The following is an 18,398-nucleotide window of genomic DNA, read 5'->3' on the forward strand; positions in this document are numbered from 1 at the left end:
GAACCATCTCTTTTCCCCACAAAGGTCCCCTCTTCCTGGGCTCTGGATTCAAATTCTAAAGACAGTGGCCAAGATTACCCAGAGCTACCACAGGGCCCGAGGACAAAGATTCTCTCTCGGCTCCACCTTATACCATCCAGAGCCAACCTGTGATGTTGTCACTAGGTAAATATTTTGTGTGTGGGTTTTTTTTAGGTTTTGATGTGGAATTCTATATTATGTCGCTGCAGTTTAAAATGCCGGCCTGTAGGGTAATAAAGGGGGAAGGGACGCTGGATGGGTGATCGAAGAGTGTTATGATCGGATGGTAGCTGTACCCAAAGGGGTATAGTTGACTGTGTTGCAGAGAGAGAGGGAGAGACGGTTAGGGGAGTATGTGAGGAAAGAGGGGGGAGTGGGTGAAAAATGACATCACGCGAGAGAAATCTGCGTTCTGTGTGAAAGTTATGAACCAAAGTGGCAAGTGAGGAAATTAAGCCTATGGGGAAATTATTCGCCTAAGTGAGAAAATAACCCTTTGTGACTAGGCCTATTTAAGAAACTTCAGAGAACGTCTCTGAAACTATTACGGCTACTTGAAACCGTTAAGCTTATTAGCTTTACAGAAACCGTGACACTGCTATACTTATCAATAAACTCTATTCATGTTAAAAAAACCACACAACTGTTCATTTTAGAGTACAGGATCCCCGTTTACCTCAGAGCCACCCGCACGTCGTGACCGTTCTGTCAAAATACCATATGCACCTAACCCACCCTGTTCTTTGTGTCCAACTAAGAGCTCTAAGGCGAAAGCCTTTGGTGGCAGTGAAAATATGGAAGGCCAGGAGGCAGCGTAATGCATGTCAACTCAGGGCACTACAGAGGGGTGCATTTACAAAGGTTACACACATAAAGGGGTCTCACAGAAAAGAGTAAAAACATTACATAACCATTACGTGAAACAGAAATCATAGGACTTGACTCGTATAAATAATAAATAAACCATGGCAAAGCATGAAGTCTTAAGTGAGCCCATGAGAACCATGGGTTCTCACACACACACATCCCCATAGACTGTCAGCAAGCGGCCATCTTGGGCTTGGTTGCCATGGAGATGTGAGGGGGGGGGCGAACAAGAATGTATACTTCCGTTTCTGGCCTCTGGGTTGTTATCTGATGTGCCATGTAACCATAAGACCTGTACTGTCTCTGGTATTCTCTTTCTCCTGGGAATTTTGGGCCGTTGGTTTGGCGGGATTATAGCTTAAGTGTTATTATTCTTTCATTTTCTGCTTTTCTTTCTCTTGTAGACACCAGATAATCAAACGTACTCAGTTAATCTGTTATACAGTTCACATGAATATGAGTTGCAAAACTTTTTAAAATGTTGATATAAGGTTCAAAAATTGTTTAGTGATAATCACAAATTTCATAAAGAAAGGAAAACATGAAAAAAGAAAAAAAATGTGGAAATCTTGTTCGAAAGTTTGTATGATTGTTTCATGTAGTTATTTCAAAATGTTCCATCTTCTCATGTGTATTTCTAATAAAACAAAAATTATTTTTTTTTTAAAAAGTGTGATTGGCCAAGAGCCACTAATGCTGCATTTGAGTGCAGTATAATAGCTTGCTTTGCACGCTTGACCCCCAGTTCTAACAAAGAACGTTATGAGTCTGGATCCTATCACTGGATCCTATCACTGCTGTCCAATTTAATTCTTCTGAATGACCGCTATTGGGAACTGATTCCTCCAGGAGCTCCAACACAGACCTGGAAAGGGTCTAAATCAGGGGCGTCATCCTGCCTGCCAGTACTTTCCTTGATGGCTGCCAAGCTTTCCCCTCGAATTTTGTCTCCCATGGTCCCTGCCTCTTGGCTACCCTGAACCTGGACAAGTGGTGTATCCCACAACTCCGAAGGCCATCTGAAGCTAAACTGAACTGTGAACAGGCACCCCAGTGGGTAATTTAGCTCCACCCCCCCCCAATATGGTGCTAGAGAAAGGGCTGTTAACTCCCCCCACCACTTTCCCCAATTAAGAATACCCTGCTCAGGTGCTTTGAGCCCCAATTTTTTTTGGGGGGGTGTATAGAAAAATTGCTTTCTGCTTTCTATATCCACGTGCCTTCTCCTGTGATTACATTATGATAACATGCTGTGTCTTATTTCCTGTTGCAAGCCAAATGGTGAGGCCACATGGCCTCAATAGCCATGCCATAAACCCACATTCTTTCACACCTTCATGCCAAAAGCCAGACCTCATGGCTCCACACTCTGGCCCACTTGCAACCAGTCACGTACACAAAAAAGTAGCTGGAGTTTGGGTCAGCTGACTGTGGTAGCCCCAGCATCAAGCAGACCAAGCTCTCCCTTTCAACCCAGAAGAGGACACGGCAAACATCTGTTTCTCACCTGTATCACTATGGTCAAAATAAACCACGGTGAAGCATGACGTCGTAACTGAGCCTGTGAGAACCTTGGGTTCACACACACACACAGACTCGGAAAGGGGCCAAATTAAGGTTCTCCAACGCGGCACCCATGGGCACCACCATGCCCGCCAGTATTTTTCTTGACGCCTGTCAAGCTTTTCAGTAACCAGGCAGGGCCATTGTAAGGCAGGGCTTGCTCTCGTCTGCCCTCATTCAAATGAAAGGATTTTCCACTGGAGGATGAGGGCTGGCAGGCATATCACAGAATCATAGCGTTGGTAGGGGCCATACAGACCCTCTCGTCCAACCCCCTGCCCAATGCAGGACCAGCCTAAAGCATCCCTGACAAATATCCGTCCAGCCTCTTCTTAAAAGCTGCCCGTGAAGGGGAGCTCATCCACCTCCCCAGACAGCTGATTCCACCTCTGAACCACTCTGACCGTGAAAAGGTTTCCCCTGATATCCAGCCAATCTGGGCTTTCCTTAGTCCCTGTGCGGTTCCATTCCCCCTACAGGATTTCCTTCTTCCCAGAAGGTATGAAGAGGGAGGTATTTCATTTGGCTCCGCCTCCGGCTGCAGCCATTTATGGGGTGGGCCTCACCACCCCCTCCTCAAAATCCCAAAGGTGCCCCACGGGCTCAAAAAGTTTGGGGGACCTCTGGTCTAAATGTATCTCACCTTGAACGGGAGTGATTTCCAAGCTGGAACATGTGTGGATTGTACTGTGCCAGAATCATTACGGTGTCGCACTGCTGTCCAATGATCAGCCGGGCTTGCTGTTCCGTGGCGTTCCGCAGATTTATCCCGTTGAACTGGGGGGGAGGTGAGAGGCAGAGACAGGTACTCAGCAGCACGTTTTCACTGATGGAATCAGTACAGATTTCCCCATTTAATCCTTCTTGAAACGTGACACACCACACTTCCAGTGAACCGGGCAATAAAGGTGGATAGCACCTGCGGCTACTGATTTTGTATTATTTAATTTTCCACTTGAAGGAGAGAGAAAGAAGATCAATGCCATCATCAAATTTGATGGGTTCGACTTGACTACTGGGTAAGTGGAGAACTTACTGTCCTCCTGAAGAAGAAGGAGGAGGAGGAGGAGGAAGACGAAGAAGATGATAAAGAAGAAGAAGAGGAGGAGGAGGGGATTTATACTCTGCCCTTCGGAGTCTCAGAGCGGCTGACAAACTCCTTTCCCTTCCCCTCCCCACAAGAGACACCCTGTGAGGTGGGTGGGGCTGAGAGAACTCTTTTGAGGACTGCTCTTTCAAGAACAGCTGTGACAGAACTATAGATTGGCCAAGGTCGTCCAGCAGCTGCAAGAGGAGGAGTGGGGAATCAGAGGAGAACAATGATTTCTGAACAGTATGTTGTCGGAGGCTTTCACGGCCGGAGTTCATTAGTTGCTGTAGATTTTCCAGGTTGTGCGGCCGTGATCTTGGCATTGTAGAACCTGACGTTTCGCCAGTAGCTGTGACTGGCATCCTCAGAGGTATAACACAGAAAGATGGAGTACTCTCTGTGTCAAGGTGAACAGCTTTTCTGAACAGCTTTAAAAGACAGTGAAACATATTTCACCGGTTCAGAAATTTGACGCATGAAAAAAACAAACCCAACCTCTGTCTCACGCAGTGGCCAAAAATACCAGGTGCCATCAGGAGGTCCACCAGTGGGGCCAGGACACTAGGAGCCCTCCCACTGTTGCCCCCCCCCAAGCACCAAGACTACAGAGCATCACTTGCCCCAGACCGAGAGTTCCTACCTACACTTTGTAGCTAATAGCCACTGATGGATCTCTGCTCCATATGTTTGAAGCCATCCATGCTTGTAGCTGCCACCACTTCCTGTGGCAGTGAATTCCATGTGCTAATCACTCTTTGGGTGAAGTAGTACTTCCTTTTATCTGTTCTAACCTGACTGCTCAGCGATGTCATGGAGTGCCCACAGGTTCTTGTCTTGTGAGAAAGGGAGAGAAGTACTTCTTCCTCTACCTGCTCTATCCCAGGCATCATCTTGTAAACCTCGATCATGTCACCCCTCAGTCGTTGTTTCTCCAAGCTAAAAAACCCCAAGCGCTTTAACCTTTCTTCTTAAGAAACATGCAGGCATTTCTGGGTTTTGTAAAGCATAAAGTCAGCCTGATCCCCCAGGCAAGGGATAGCTAGGAGGCTGGCTGATCAGGCCCAAAGTTCGTCTATTCATTACAATAGAGAAGGAAACACCAGAAATCCACCCTGGAGAACAAGCAGCGCAAAAAGTTGAGATAAGGCCCAAGAAGGGTCTGTTGTGTTCTACCTTCCAAAAATACCCTCAATGCACAGCAAGCATGGAGACACGCATGTGCTCAGCATGCTCAAGGTGATGTATTGGAACAGAGAACCTTTATTTGGCATACCATAGATAAATCAAACAGGGGAGAGTTTAAGGGTAGGTGCAAAGAACAACATCAATCAAAATTCCCAATATTTCAAAAACACAAAACAGTCCTAATATGGTTTACAAGATTTACAGAGTATTACTCTTGACTTCCATACATAGGTCAAAAATTCTGCGACAGATAGTGTTGTTGCTGGACTCTTGTCTGCTAGGAAAAAAGATAAGTCCCTATCCAGAAAGTCTCTCTGCATAGGGAAGAGAGGACGAATCAGGATATTGCGCATAGCGGAATATTTAGGACAGCGAAAAAGAATGTGGGTAACAGAATCGGGTTCCCCAAGATTACAGTTGCAGAGTCTATCCTTATACGGGACACCCCTGTATCTACCTGAGACCACTACTGAAGGGAAAAGGTTGAACCTTGCAAGCATAAAAACCCTCCTAAAAACTGGGATTGTCAGATTAGCAATATAAGGTACCATGGATGTATGTAGGGGAAGGAGGGGTAATGAATAGGGAGAGCAGACCCCAAGACTACCGGCATTAATGATCTGCGCCTCTATATCCCACATTCTCCTCTTGACCACCTGCAAGATTGCGACCTCACCACAGTTATAGAGGGATTCCAGGTCAATACCTAGGGTACCCACCTTTTTTACTATGGCCTGTGACCACTCTGATATATAGGGGTCAGTTAAAAGTTGGGCCATTAGGCTAGCAGGGGGAGATCGAAAGTAAAGCCGAAGCCAATATTTGATCGTAATGATCCAAGCCCGAGATTCTACCAAGTGAAGACCCAGCTCCTTGTAAAGAGCAAAGAGTGACACTGAGTTGGAAACACCAAGAATCCTACGCAAAAAGCTGGAGTAAATGCTCTCAACTCTCTTATTGAAAGACTGGATCCAAACAGGGATCCCGTATAGCAGACGAGATATAACAATTGCTTGGAACATCTTAAGCGCCCAGCTCAGTCAGTAAAGGGAAAGAAAAATTGAGGAAAAATCTTGCCTCTGAGGGAGGGGAGTGGACAGGGCTGTTATAGGTAGCCAGCATAGTCTAATGATCAGAGTGTCTTAACTAGCACCTGGGAGATCCAGGTTTGAATTTTCGCCCTGCCATGGAAGCTGGCTGGGTGGTCCTGAGCCAGTCATCCTCTCTCAATTTAAACTCCTTCACAGGGTTATTGATACACGGATGAGGGAAAGGATGTTGTAAGCCACTTTGGATACCTATGGGGGGAGTGGGGTATACACAGGGCTTTTTTTGTAGAAAAAGCCCAGCAGGAACTCATTAGAATAATAGTCCACACCCAACAGCAGGAGCTCATTAGCATATTAGGTCACACCCCCATGTCTTCCTTTGGTTTGCCCGGGAGCCCCGCGGCAAGCCGGCCCTCAGACAGGCTGGGGAAGAAACAAAAATTATTTTTTTTTTAAAAAGTGTGATTGGCCAAGAGCCACTAATGCTGCATTTGAGTGCAGTATAATAGCTTGCTTTGCACGCTTGACCCCCAGTTCTAACAAAGAACGTTATGAGTCTGGATCCTATCACTGGATCCTATCACTGCTGTCCAATTTAATTCTTCTGAATGACCGCTATTGGGAACTGATTCCTCCAGGAGCTCCAACACAGACCTGGAAAGGGTCTAAATCAGGGGCGTCATCCTGCCTGCCAGTACTTTCCTTGATGGCTGCCAAGCTTTCCCCTCGAATTTTGTCTCCCATGGTCCCTGCCTCTTGGCTACCCTGAACCTGGACAAGTGGTGTATCCCACAACTCCGAAGGCCATCTGAAGCTAGAGAATACTTGGACAAGCGCTAGTTTAAAGAAAGCAGTCTTGGACAACAATGGGAGCCAGCCTACCTGATTGAATTGCAGGGACTGGTCGTGGGAGTGGTCTGTTTGGATGGGGGCGTCATGGTCCCTTCGTCCTGTTCACTCACAGTATCGATTACCGAATGGCTGTCGGGAGTGGCAGCTCCACTGCCTTGCGGAGTGGAATGGCTACTCACAGGTTCCAGGCGGGAGCTCAAATTAAAGGGAAAATTGAAAACACGTGATATTAAAACACAGAGTCTGGTAATGTTCGAAAACACTTCAGCCATCTTATGAGTTATGGGAGAGTTCGAGGATAAACTGGGGCCAGAGTTTTACGTCAAGCCATCTACTACCAGGCTCCCAACCCGGCCCAAATGGAGGCCAATCCAAGATGCAGCAGGGTCCCTACTGTGGTAGCCCCAGCATCAAGCAGACCAAGCTCTCCCTTTCAACCCAGAAGAGGACACGGCAAACATCTGTTTCTCACCTGTATCACTATGGTCAAAATAAACCACGGTGAAGCATGACGTCGTAACTGAGCCTGTGAGAACCTTGGGTTCACACACACACACACACAGACTCGGAAAGGGGCCAAATTAAGGTTCTCCAACGCGGCACCCATGGGCACCACCATGCCCGCCAGTATTTTTCTTGACGCCTGTCAAGCTTTTCAGTAACTAGGCAGGGCCATTGTAAGGCAGGGCTTGCTCTCGTCTGCCCTCATTCAAATGAAATGATTTTCCACTGGAGGATGAGGGCTGGCAGGCATATCACAGAATCATAGCGTTGGTAGGGGCCATACAGACCCTCTCGTCCAACCCCCTGCCCAATGCAGGACCAGCCTAAAGCATCCCTGACAAATATCCGTCCAGCCTCTTCTTGAAAGCTGCCCGTGAAGGGGAGCTCATCCACCTCCCCAGACAGCTGATTCCACCTCTGAACCACTCTGACCGTGAAAAGGTTTCCCCTGATATCCAGCCAATCTGGGCTTTCCTTAGTCCCTGTGCGGTTCCATTCCCCCTACAGGATTTCCTTCTTCCCAGAAGGTATGAAGAGGGAGGTATTTCATTTGGCTCCGCCTCCGGCTGCAGCCATTTATGGGGTGGGCCTCACCACCCCCTCCTCAAAATCCCAAAGGTGCCCCACGGGCTCAAAAAGTTTGGGGGACCTCTGGTCTAAATGTATCTCACCTTGAACGGGAGTGATTTCCAAGCTGGAACATGTGTGGATTGTACTGTGCCAGAATCATTACGGTGTCGCACTGCTGTCCAATGATCAGCCGGGCTTGCTGTTCCGTGGCGTTCCGCAGATTTATCCCGTTGAACTGGGGGGGAGGTGAGAGGCAGAGACAGGTACTCAGCAGCACGTTTTCACTGATGGAATCAGTACAGATTTCCCCATTTAATCCTTCTTGAAACGTGACACACCACACTTCCAGTGAACTGGGCAATAAAGGTGGATAGCACCTGCGGCTACTGATTTTGTATTATTTAATTTTCCACTTGAAGGAGAGGGAAAGAAGATCAATGCCATCATCAAATTTGACGGGTTTGACTTGACTACTGGGTAAGTGGAGAACTTACTGTCCTCCTGAAGAAGAAGGAGGAGGAGGAGGAGGAAGAAGATGAAGAAGAAGAAGAGGAGGAGGAGGAGGATTTATACTCTGCCCTTCGGAGTCTCAGAGCGGCTGACAAACTCCTTTCCCTTCCCCTCCCCACAAGAGACACCCTGTGAGGTGGGTGGGGCTGAGAGAACTCTTTTGAGGACTGCTCTTTCAAGAACAGCTGTGACAGAACTATAGATTGGCCAAGGTCGTCCAGCAGCTGCAAGAGGAGGAGTGGGGAATCAGAGGAGAACAATGATTTCTGAACAGTATGTTGTCGGAGGCTTTCACGGCCGGAGTTCATTAGTTGCTGTAGATTTTCCAGGTTGTGCGGCCGTGGTCTTGGCATTGTAGAACCTGACGTTTCGCCAGTAGCTGTGACTGGCATCCTCAGAGGTATAACACAGAAAGATGGAGTACTCTCTGTGTCAAGGTGAACAGCTTTTCTGAACAGCTTTAAAAGACAGTGAAACATATTTCACCGGTTCAGAAATTTGACGCATGAAAAAAAACAGAACAACCTCTGTCTCACGCAGTGGCTAAAAATACCAGGTGCCATCAGGAGGTCCACCAGTGGGGCCAGGACACTAGGAGCCCTCCCACTGTTGCCCCCCCCCAAGCACCAAGACTACAGAGCATCACTTGCCCCAGACCGAGAGTTCCTACCTACACTTTGTAGCTAATAGCCACCTACGGACCTCTGCTCCATATGTTCATCCCGTTCCCTCTTGAAGCCGTCCGTGCTTGTAGTCGCCATCACCTCCTGTGGCAGTGAATTCCATGTGCTAATCACTCTTTGGGTGAAGAAGTACTTCCTTTTATCTGTTCTAACCCGACTGCTCAGCGATTTCATGGAGTGCCCACAGATTCTTGTCTTGTGAGAAAGGGAAAGAAGTACTTCTTCCTCTACCTGCTCTATCCCAGGCATCATCTTGTAAACCTCGATCATGTCACCCCTCAGTCGTTGTTTCTCCAAGCTAAAAAACCCCAAGCGCTTTAACCTTTCTTCTTAAGAAACATGCAGGCATTTCTGGGTTTTGTAAAGCATAAAGTCAGCCTGATCCCCCAGGCAAGGGATAGCTAGGAGGCTGGCTGATCAGGCCCAAAGTTCGTCTATTCATTACAATAGAGAAGGAAACACCAGAAATCCACCCTGGAGAACAAGCAGCGCAAAAAGTTGAGATAAGGCCCAAGAAGGGTCTGTTGTGTTCTACCTTCCAAAAATACCCTCAACGCGCAGCAAGCATGGAGACACGCATGTGCTCAGCATCCTCAAGGTGATGTAATGTAGGTGTGGGGCAGGCCCGTAGCGATGGTGGGGCTTTTCAGGACTCTGCCCCCTTTCTTAAAGCCACGGCCCCACAAAATTTCTTCACATGAAAGGTTTTTAAAACATTTTCTACAGTATTTTAAAGGCACGTGCTCCCACGCCACGCCACGCCACAGCAGGCCGTGGCAAAAACAGAAAGACCCGGGAAGAAACTTTTAAACTGCTCCGGAGCTCCAGCAGGCTTTCCTCCGGGCTCGAGGGCTCCCTCCAGTCGGTGGTCGCCAAGACAAAGTTTTACGCCAAGACTCAGTGCCACCGGCCAACCCAGCTTGCTACCCAAAAGGAACCCGCCGGTGGGGGAGGCCTGTGGAGGAGGAGGAGGAGGAGGAGGAGCCGGTCTTGCTTACTGAGCGAGGCTCCCTTTGGGAGGAGCTGTGTGGAGCGGTGGCCCCACATGACTATCCCTTCTTCCGGACCAAGTTTGCTCCCCAAATGAAGTGGTACCCCCTTCCCCCCTCTGTGAGGCCCCCGCCATACCCCTTTGCCAGGTGTTATTATAGACCCTAATTGTCGATCCTTTCCTGGAAGCTACAATGGTCTTCATCACCCCTTCTGAATAACCTATTTCTGCTAGGTGCTTGCGCTCAATCTACAGGCTGGGAGGTTTAGAAGTCCCGGCCGCAGTTGTTGTATTGTTCACTGCAGAAGAAGATCCTCCCACAGTGGAAGCCACCAAGGGCCTGAAACCATGATCTTCTTGGCCGGAACGGTGCCACCACGACGACTTCCGCCCTTTGATCTATTATTTTCGGCACAACCCTCTGAATCAAGTGAATGGGAGGGAAGGTGTACAATAGCTATCATGGCCATTCGCAACTCAAGGCATCTGCCCCGATGGCGCGAAGGTCATTTCGACAGGTGCAGGTTCAGGAGGTCCAGGATGCTCCTCTACACGTCCTCCAAGTTCCGCCCCTCCCCCATTGCTTTGAAGTTTTATAAACATTTAGATTGAGCGAAGACAGTCTGGAAATGTATCCATTCACAAACTGGCACGAACCTCCACAAACAGCTTGAAAGTTCGCGCTGGCTGATCTGCCATAAACTTGAATTCACAAACCACAAACCATCCATCGTGCCCATCCCTAGTTACCACAAATCACATTTTCACGTTATGCCTAAAAACCAAACCAGTAAGTGTCCAATCCCAGTTTAGAGATAACAACAGTCAAGTGGTAGTAATCTTCTTAAGTAAGTTGTTCTTACCTCCAGCAACTGATCTCCGTATTCGAGGCCGGCCTGATGGGCGATGCTCCCGCCAGTTACTTTCGACACAAAGATGCCCCCGTTTTCACCACAGACGATCGAGATCCCAAGAGGCTCAGAGCCCTTCTGCACTTTGACGTGGCGTGGTTCTTCCATGTACGGCCTTTGGGAACAAAGAATAAGAAAACCACACATTTGAAACACTGACCAAAGCAAAATGAGAGAGAGAGAAAACAAACCCAAATCACATGAATTATGTGCATTACTACCCACCCATCCTCACCAGCAGAACTAAAGACAATCTTAAACAGTTACTAAAACGCTCTGGGTAACATTCCTTTCATATGACCATGCAACAAGTGGTGGCCAACTCAAGAGCAAATCAAACAACATTCTAGATGTGCTTGGAGAAGACGACAAACAGGGAATGGGACCACGGCAGTGAAAAGGGTGGGCAAGAAAACACAACTCTCATCCATATTATATATAGGTTAGCAAATATATATAATATGCAGTTTAGAAAACCGTTCTGGAGGAAAGCCTGATGCTGAGATTTACAAAACGTCTGGGAGACTTAAGTAGCCAACGAGCATAAATATATGACTGCGAATCAAAACGTTGGGGAAAGGAAGCGGGGGGGGGGGGGGGGGATTATCCAGACATGTAAAATAGCACAAGGAAAGTGCGCAAAGGACTTGCTTGAGAAGGATAACCTTTATAATCAAGCCAACCTCAAACTCCTTAGGGAACAGAACCTTGGCCTAGGAACCACAGGGATTCTCAGAAAAGACCTATGACGGAACAAGTATCTGAAAGATGCAGAGGGGATGTAGAAAAGAAAAAAAAGAAACATACTTAGAGAGAGAGAGAGAAGCAAACACAGAGGCTACATAGCTACAGGGAGTCCAGACATCTTGCCCCCAAATGCTCAAGGGCTCCACAGAAGTTTACAATACCGACATACCTGCGGGACCGCCTTTCCCCATATATACCCCAGCAAGCACTACGGTCAGGAACACAACATCGACTGACCGTTCCTGGCCCTAAGGACGCCAGGCTTGCGGCCACCAGGGCCAGGGCCTTTTCAGTGGCGGCTCCACACTGGTGGAATGAGCTCCCGGAAGAGATCAAGGCCCCGCGGGACCTTTTGCAGTTCCACAGGGCCTGTAAGACGAAGCTCTTCCACCAGGCTTTCAATTAGGAGCCGCCACTCCTCTACCATCAACAACATCCGTCGTCTGGATTGACTCTGGTCCTGGGGAGGGTTTGCGTTATATCATCGCACCAAGCTGAAGATCACCGATGCCGATGATAATTGTGAGTATGCCATCTGAATCATTTAGAGATTGCCATCAAAAGTGTACCATCACTAGCACTTTAATTGTTAATTGTTGGATTGTTTTTAATGCTTAATGCTGTTTAAATTTTGTACATGGTTCTTATGGTACAGGGTACCAATGCTGTAAGCCACCCTGAGCCCGCTTGCGGGGAGGGTGGGGTATAAATCAAAACAATAAATAAATAAATACTTAACCCTTGTTGGTGTGTTACTGCTTGAGAGGCAACTCCTACTGAGTACAAAGCATAATCCATTCGCCTATATGTGGTGCTAAAGAAACACCGGTTCTGTTAAGACAGGTCCCCCAATGTGGTGTCTGCTGACACATTCCCCAGTGCCCATCAAGTGTTTTTAGAATACGAGCAGGGCCATGTGGGTCTTTTGCCCTGCAGGGCTTCTGATTGGCCACTGGAGATCTGACTGACTGTGCAGATTTCTTTGACTGCAGCCGCCACCACAGGACAAGGATGTTCACTGTGTGACTGAAGATAAGCAGCGGCAGCCATTTTGTTCCCTCCCCCATGTCAGAATTCCAAAGGTGCCCACAGGCTCAAAAAGGTCGGGGACTCCCTGTGTTAAGACATCATACACAAGCATAATTTAATTAATGTGATTGTGTAAATGCGGGCTACCCCGCCAGCTATGGTCTACCAGACCAAGATCAGAAGAAGAAGAGAAGGAGGAGGAGGAGATTGGATTTATACCCCGCCCTTCACTACCCAAACGTGTCTCAGAGCGGCTTACAGACTCCTTTCCCTTCCCCTCCCCACAACAGACACCCTGTGAGGTAGGTGGGGCTGAGAGAGCTCTTGACGGAAATTGCTCTTTTTCAAGGACAGCTCTTATCAGAACTGTGGCTTGCCCAAGGTCATCCAGCAGGTGCAAGTGGAGGAGGAGTGGGGAATCAAACCCGGTTCTCCCAGATTAGAGTCCGCGCACTTAACCGCTACACCAAATTGTTTGAAGCAAAGAGTCTTAATTTTGGTTTTGTATGATGTACATCCTGGCTTGATCCACAACATCCACCTTTCCCATTAAAGCAACAGCAGTGGCAGCATTTGCTGTTGCAAACCAAGATTTGGATACTGGTGAAACCAGCACTCAGCTCTCAGACACAACTAACCACAGGCACAACATACCTTCGTTTTGCAGTGTGTCTGAACCGAGCCAATGACTTCTCAGCTTGGTTCAGACATTGTAAAAAAGCGCGGTTTATTTTCACGACTGTTATCGTTTATGAACCAGGGATTCTGTTCACAGACAATCCCTTAAATCCTGGTTTGTCTCCACAAACTCTGGCCTCATCGCCTTCACTGCAGCCAGGTCTCACGGTCAAGCCAGTCTGTCTGCGCCACGCACTATCTAATCCCATCGTTAAGACTAGCTGTGGTTAACAAAACAACGTCAAACTACAGTTTCCTGGCTTGATATTGGGATGGGCGTGAATCTGTCCCACAAACAGTGGTGGTGGTGAAAAGGGCCATCCAGCCGACGACGACTTACAGTGGTGTCAGCAAGCTGCCAAGTGTTTCTCTGTTTCCCTTTCGTATGCATTCCTTTCCCTATGCCTAATTGCAGCTTCGCAGTACCATGTATCTCTAAAGGCCACAGGAGGAGTTGCAAAGGAGATTGCTGGATTGCTTTGACGTTAACCTTCTTGGCCGTGGGAAGCTCGTACCTGTTATGCTTGGGAGGGCAGTTAATTCTCAGGCCTCCTGGCGCGCGGGGGAACCACTCCTGGCGCACGCGCGAACCACGCCAATTGGGCAGCACTATTTTGAATGCGCTATAACCTCTTATGCGCATAGGTCCCCGCTATTCCTAACAGTGATCCTGTACCTGTACTCATGGCTTCAATGAATGTATAACCTTTTTGCAAGTGTGTACTCCGTTGATGCTGTGGGACCTGACAAGTGGGACCTGACAAGTGGCCCCTTAGAGCTTTCAAGGCAAGAGACGTTCAGAGGTGGTTTTGCCATTGCCTGCCTCTGCCTGGACTTCCTTGGCGGTCCCCATTGTCAAACTCGGGCCTCGTTTGCCATGGTTCTTTCGTTATTTTTGGTTCCGTATGTCTCTTATCCTGTTTTCTTCTGGTTGGGAGTCTGGAAGCATGTTTGTGAGTGTGTGTGTGTGTGAAGCTGCTCTGCTGGAAGCTGCGCTTGCTTGTAACTGCGTTTATGCGGGGTCTCCCATCTCTGGGAAGAATACGTGCTTGACCTTGGACAGCAGACACTGCTGGGTTACTAAGCTTGCAGGTGTTGGGGAAGGGTAGATTTTGGTGTGACTGGACTGTATTGGTGTGATTGGACTGGTCCCGGGGAGGGCCTGTTTGAACTATGTATAATGCCAGAACTGGCGCCAAGGGTGTCAGTTCTGACACAGATAGTCTTAGCTTGACACATCTTTATTTCTCAATAAACAAATCACTGCCAAGAGAGTGTTGTTGGGAGTAAGTTTGTTCAAGAGTCTGACACCCTGCTTAGCTTCTGAGATCTGAGAAGATCAGGCCTAGCCTGGGCCATCCAGTTTAGGGCAGAAATAATACTGTCAAATTATTCGGGAGAAGGGGTGGTGGTGGAAAGGGCATCAAGTCGCCGCCAACTTATGGTGACCCCACAGAGTTTTCAAAGCAAGAGATGTTCAGAAAGTGGTTGCCACTGCGATCTTTCAACTCTATTGCCTTCCCAAGATACAGTTCAAGGCAGCAAAACAGAGCTGTGGGTTTGGCGGGCTCAACTCCAGAGCACTGCAGTGGAACACCAATACCTGCTCCAAGGTGGGTAACCTGCCCCAAGGATATACAAGGGCACACTGAACGACCATGGCTCATTATTACAGCCATGTGCTTCGGCAGCTACAGCCCAGATCTCCAAGTAGCCTGATTCTTTTGAGTAGGAGCCGCCGCCACCATCATTTTGCCATCATCATTATGTCACCTTCGTCACCATCATTCTATCTACGCCCCCCTCATTAGTCCCACAGATTGACCATCTTCAGAGCAGGGACTATTGGGGGTGTGAGACGTGTCTGGCAGAGGACAATCGCTGTATGGACGTATATTGTTGCTGCTATATTTATTGTTATTATTGTTGCTTGTTATTAATATTTTAGAACTCCATCTTGAATTTTATAGTTAAATAATTTTGGAGCACCGTCAAGTAAATTTTAGTGAATTGTATTTATTGTACTGTATGTTGTTCTGTACTGTTTTAATGTTTTAACTTGGGCATTCGTGCCCCTTGTGAGCCGCCCTAAGCCTTCGGGGAGGGCGGGGTATAAATTTAAAGATAAATAAAATAAATAAATAAAAAACTCCTAGCTACTTGGAACATACTGGTAGACTTCGTGTCATTTTGAATCTTGCCAGAGTTGGGTTGAGCCCCATCAACTAAGAAAAGCGGCCTGATAAAGCCCTAAGAAATGGCAAAGCAACCTAAGTGTGTTGTCGCTGCTCCTTTGGTTCGTGCTATAGCTAGTCTTGCGCTCATGCCTTCTATTGCGTGCTTTCTTCTGGAGACTCTTCATTGCACCGTGAACCGGTGACTGCATCAGTCTGAAGAAAGACTTGTACTTTCAAGGACTATTAGGTCGCTGTTCAACTGGTGCAGATGTCATTTATGCATGGTGGGAAAACCATTTGTTATGTGTATCATTTTGGGTTGTAAGTAGGACTGTATGAGAAGACAGTAGTCTCCAGTGTGATTTGTACAGTGTGATGGATTGTTTGTTTGTACAACTGTATTCGCTGTATTTCCATTTTTGTGTGGTTGACAGTCCAGACCTTGGCATCTCCGGGGAGGGGATCTCAAGAAGAAGAGCCAAGGAAGAATTTGGTCGTGGATCCTGGGGAGCGGGGCTTCAGGTCACTGGCTGGCCCAGGTGGACAGCATCAATACCCTGACCTTCCTGAAGGCCTATTTATGGAAGACAGCCACCAAAGACTCACCTCTGGAGGATGCAGGTCTGTTGCCAGGATCACACAGAGACATCGTTTTGTTCAGAGTGGGCAGAAAAATTAAGTCGGTACTCCAGTTCTGACTAGGTGGGGAATGACTAGCCAAAGAGCCAGCGCTGTCCAAAGACATTTCCACGGTCATGCGGCTGGCATGACTAAATGCCAAAGCGCACGGAACACTGTTACCTTCCCACCAAAGTGGTACCTGTTTATCCACTTGCAATTTCTTGCTTTCAAACTGCAAGGCTGGCAGGAGCTGGGGCCAGAGACGGGAGCTCACTCCGTCATGTGGCACACTCGGGTCTTGAACTGCTAAACTACAGGCCTTCCAGTCCGCAGCTCAGTGTCTTAACCTCTGAGCCACTGCGGCTCCCTAAATAATACAATACAATGCAGCAAATCTAAATAAAACATTTACTTGCATCTTCATTTGACTTCTCCTACCAATAAAATAAGATCCTGAAAAATAACCGATGGGGAAACAGATCGAGAGGAACTTGGTGTGGAAGGGAAAAGACACACACACACACACACACACATATCAGTCAACTCATCAGCAGATCCCACGTTTCCAAGGATGCAATGAGATCCTTTAGAAATCCACGAAACCGATAGGTTTGGGGATTTGCCCTGCCTATTGTAAATGACAGACAGAAGATAAACATGGATATTTTCATTGTGAAACATCCTCTTCCTACAAGGCTGAATTCTCCCTAGAAGATTAAAATGACCAAACTGAGGCTATCGTACTTTGGTCACATTCTGAGAAGACAAGACTCACTGGAAAAGACAACCATGCTAGGAAAAGCGCAAGGTGGCAGGAAAAGAGAAAGATCCAGTGTGAGATGGATTGACCCAGTCAAGGAAGTCACAAAGGGCCTCAGTTTGCAAGACCCGAGCAAGGCTGTTAACCAGTGTTCCCTCTAATTCTTCCCCCCTACTGAGCGGGGCAGTTCACACCCCGAGCAGAACATAACTGGTTTCATCTTAAAATGGGCACTGGGCAATACAAGCCCTGCGTGGCTCCGGCCTGCTGCTGAGCGGGGCTTCCTGTGTTAATGAGCGGCCTTTCACACACACAGCTTGGAAGGAACACTGCTGTCAATGATAGGACATTCTGGCGGTCATTCATCTGTAGGGTCTCCAGAAGTCTGATGCGACGGCACTTAAGACACACAATGTCCTCAAGTTATGTGATGCTTGCCACGTGTATAAAGGACAAGCCTTGGTCACCTGGGGCTATCTATTTCACAACGTACAGAAACATGATCTGGCATCGCCCGGCTACAATTAGTGGGCAGAACGCTTCGTTTTCACCGCCTCTGTGGTCAATGCAGTATGCAGAGGCCTGACCCTTAGTCTACCAGTGAGCAAATAAATGATTAAAATTCTCTAAAGAATATTTAACAACTGATCAAGTGAGGTGGAAAAAGATAAGCCACATACTCCCAATGCCTACGGAGGAGTTACACCTCATTTTATGTGCCTACTTGAATCCTGTCCTTTTCTTCCCTGTTCGGAAAATAAGTTTAATTGCAAGAGATTAGCATTCTTTTCCCACAATCAAGTATGCCTCTATGTAGCTGTAATTGTATTTTCCAGAGGAACAGAAGACAACTGTCCATAGCTACTAGCCATGGTGACTGAGGGGAACCTCCACATTCAGAGGCACTAATCCTCTGAATCCCAGAGCCAGGAGACAACAACAGGAGAAGGCCTCGGCCTCTATGCCCTGTTGTTGGCCCTCCAGAGGATCTGGTTGGCCCCTGTGTAGGACGGGATGCTGGACTAGATGGACCACTGGCCTGACCCAGCAGGGCTCTTCTGATGTTCTTATCAGGGGAAGCCCTCGGCCTCTATGCCATGTTGTTGGCCCTCCAGAAGAATTGATTGGCCATTGTGTGAGACCAGATACTGGACTAGATGGACCCTCACTGGTCTGATCCAACAGGACTTTTCTGGTGTTCTTCTCAGGGGAAGACCTTGGCCTCATTGCCCTGCCGTTGGTCCTCTAGAGGAACTGGTTGGCCCCTGATATGCCATGTTGTTGGCCCTCCAGAAGAATTGATTGGCCATTGTGTGAGACCAGATACTGGACTAGATGGACCCTCACTGGTCTGATCCAACAGGACTTTTCTGGTGTTCTTCTCCGGGGAAGACCTTGGCCTCATTGCCCTGCCGTTGGTCCTCTAGAGGAACTGGTTGGCCCCTGTGTGAGATAAAATGCTGGACTAGATGGATCACTGGCCTGACCCAGCAGGGTTCTGCCGATGGTCTTATCTATCAGCTCTCAAGGGCTCCCAGCCCTCCAGCCCTCAGGCCCACACATGCACGTACTTCTCATTTGGCAAGCGGT

The 18,398-nt window shown here is 47.9% G+C and overlaps 1 protein-coding gene across 1 annotated transcript in view; it reads right to left on the reverse strand.

The window, feature by feature from the left end:
- Positions 1-18,398, reverse strand: part of DLG5 (discs large homolog 5) — a gene marked incomplete at its 3' end in the record, with an annotated part of 102,763 nt that overhangs the window by 1,717 nt on the left and 82,648 nt on the right. Inside the window, exons 18-20 of the mRNA XM_015416592.1 lie at positions 10,749-10,911; positions 7,803-7,936; positions 6,658-6,822 (exon numbers count right to left, since the gene is read on the reverse strand). Coding sequence (XP_015272078.1) covers positions 6,658-6,822; positions 7,803-7,936; positions 10,749-10,911 — 462 coding nt within the window. The remainder of the gene's footprint in view (positions 1-6,657; positions 6,823-7,802; positions 7,937-10,748; positions 10,912-18,398) is intronic.

The sequence above is a fragment of the Gekko japonicus genome, unplaced genomic scaffold, assembly GCF_001447785.1.
Source record: "Gekko japonicus isolate JY-2015 unplaced genomic scaffold, Gekko_japonicus_V1.1 scaffold4115, whole genome shotgun sequence".
Taxonomy (NCBI): domain Eukaryota; kingdom Metazoa; phylum Chordata; class Lepidosauria; order Squamata; family Gekkonidae; genus Gekko; species Gekko japonicus.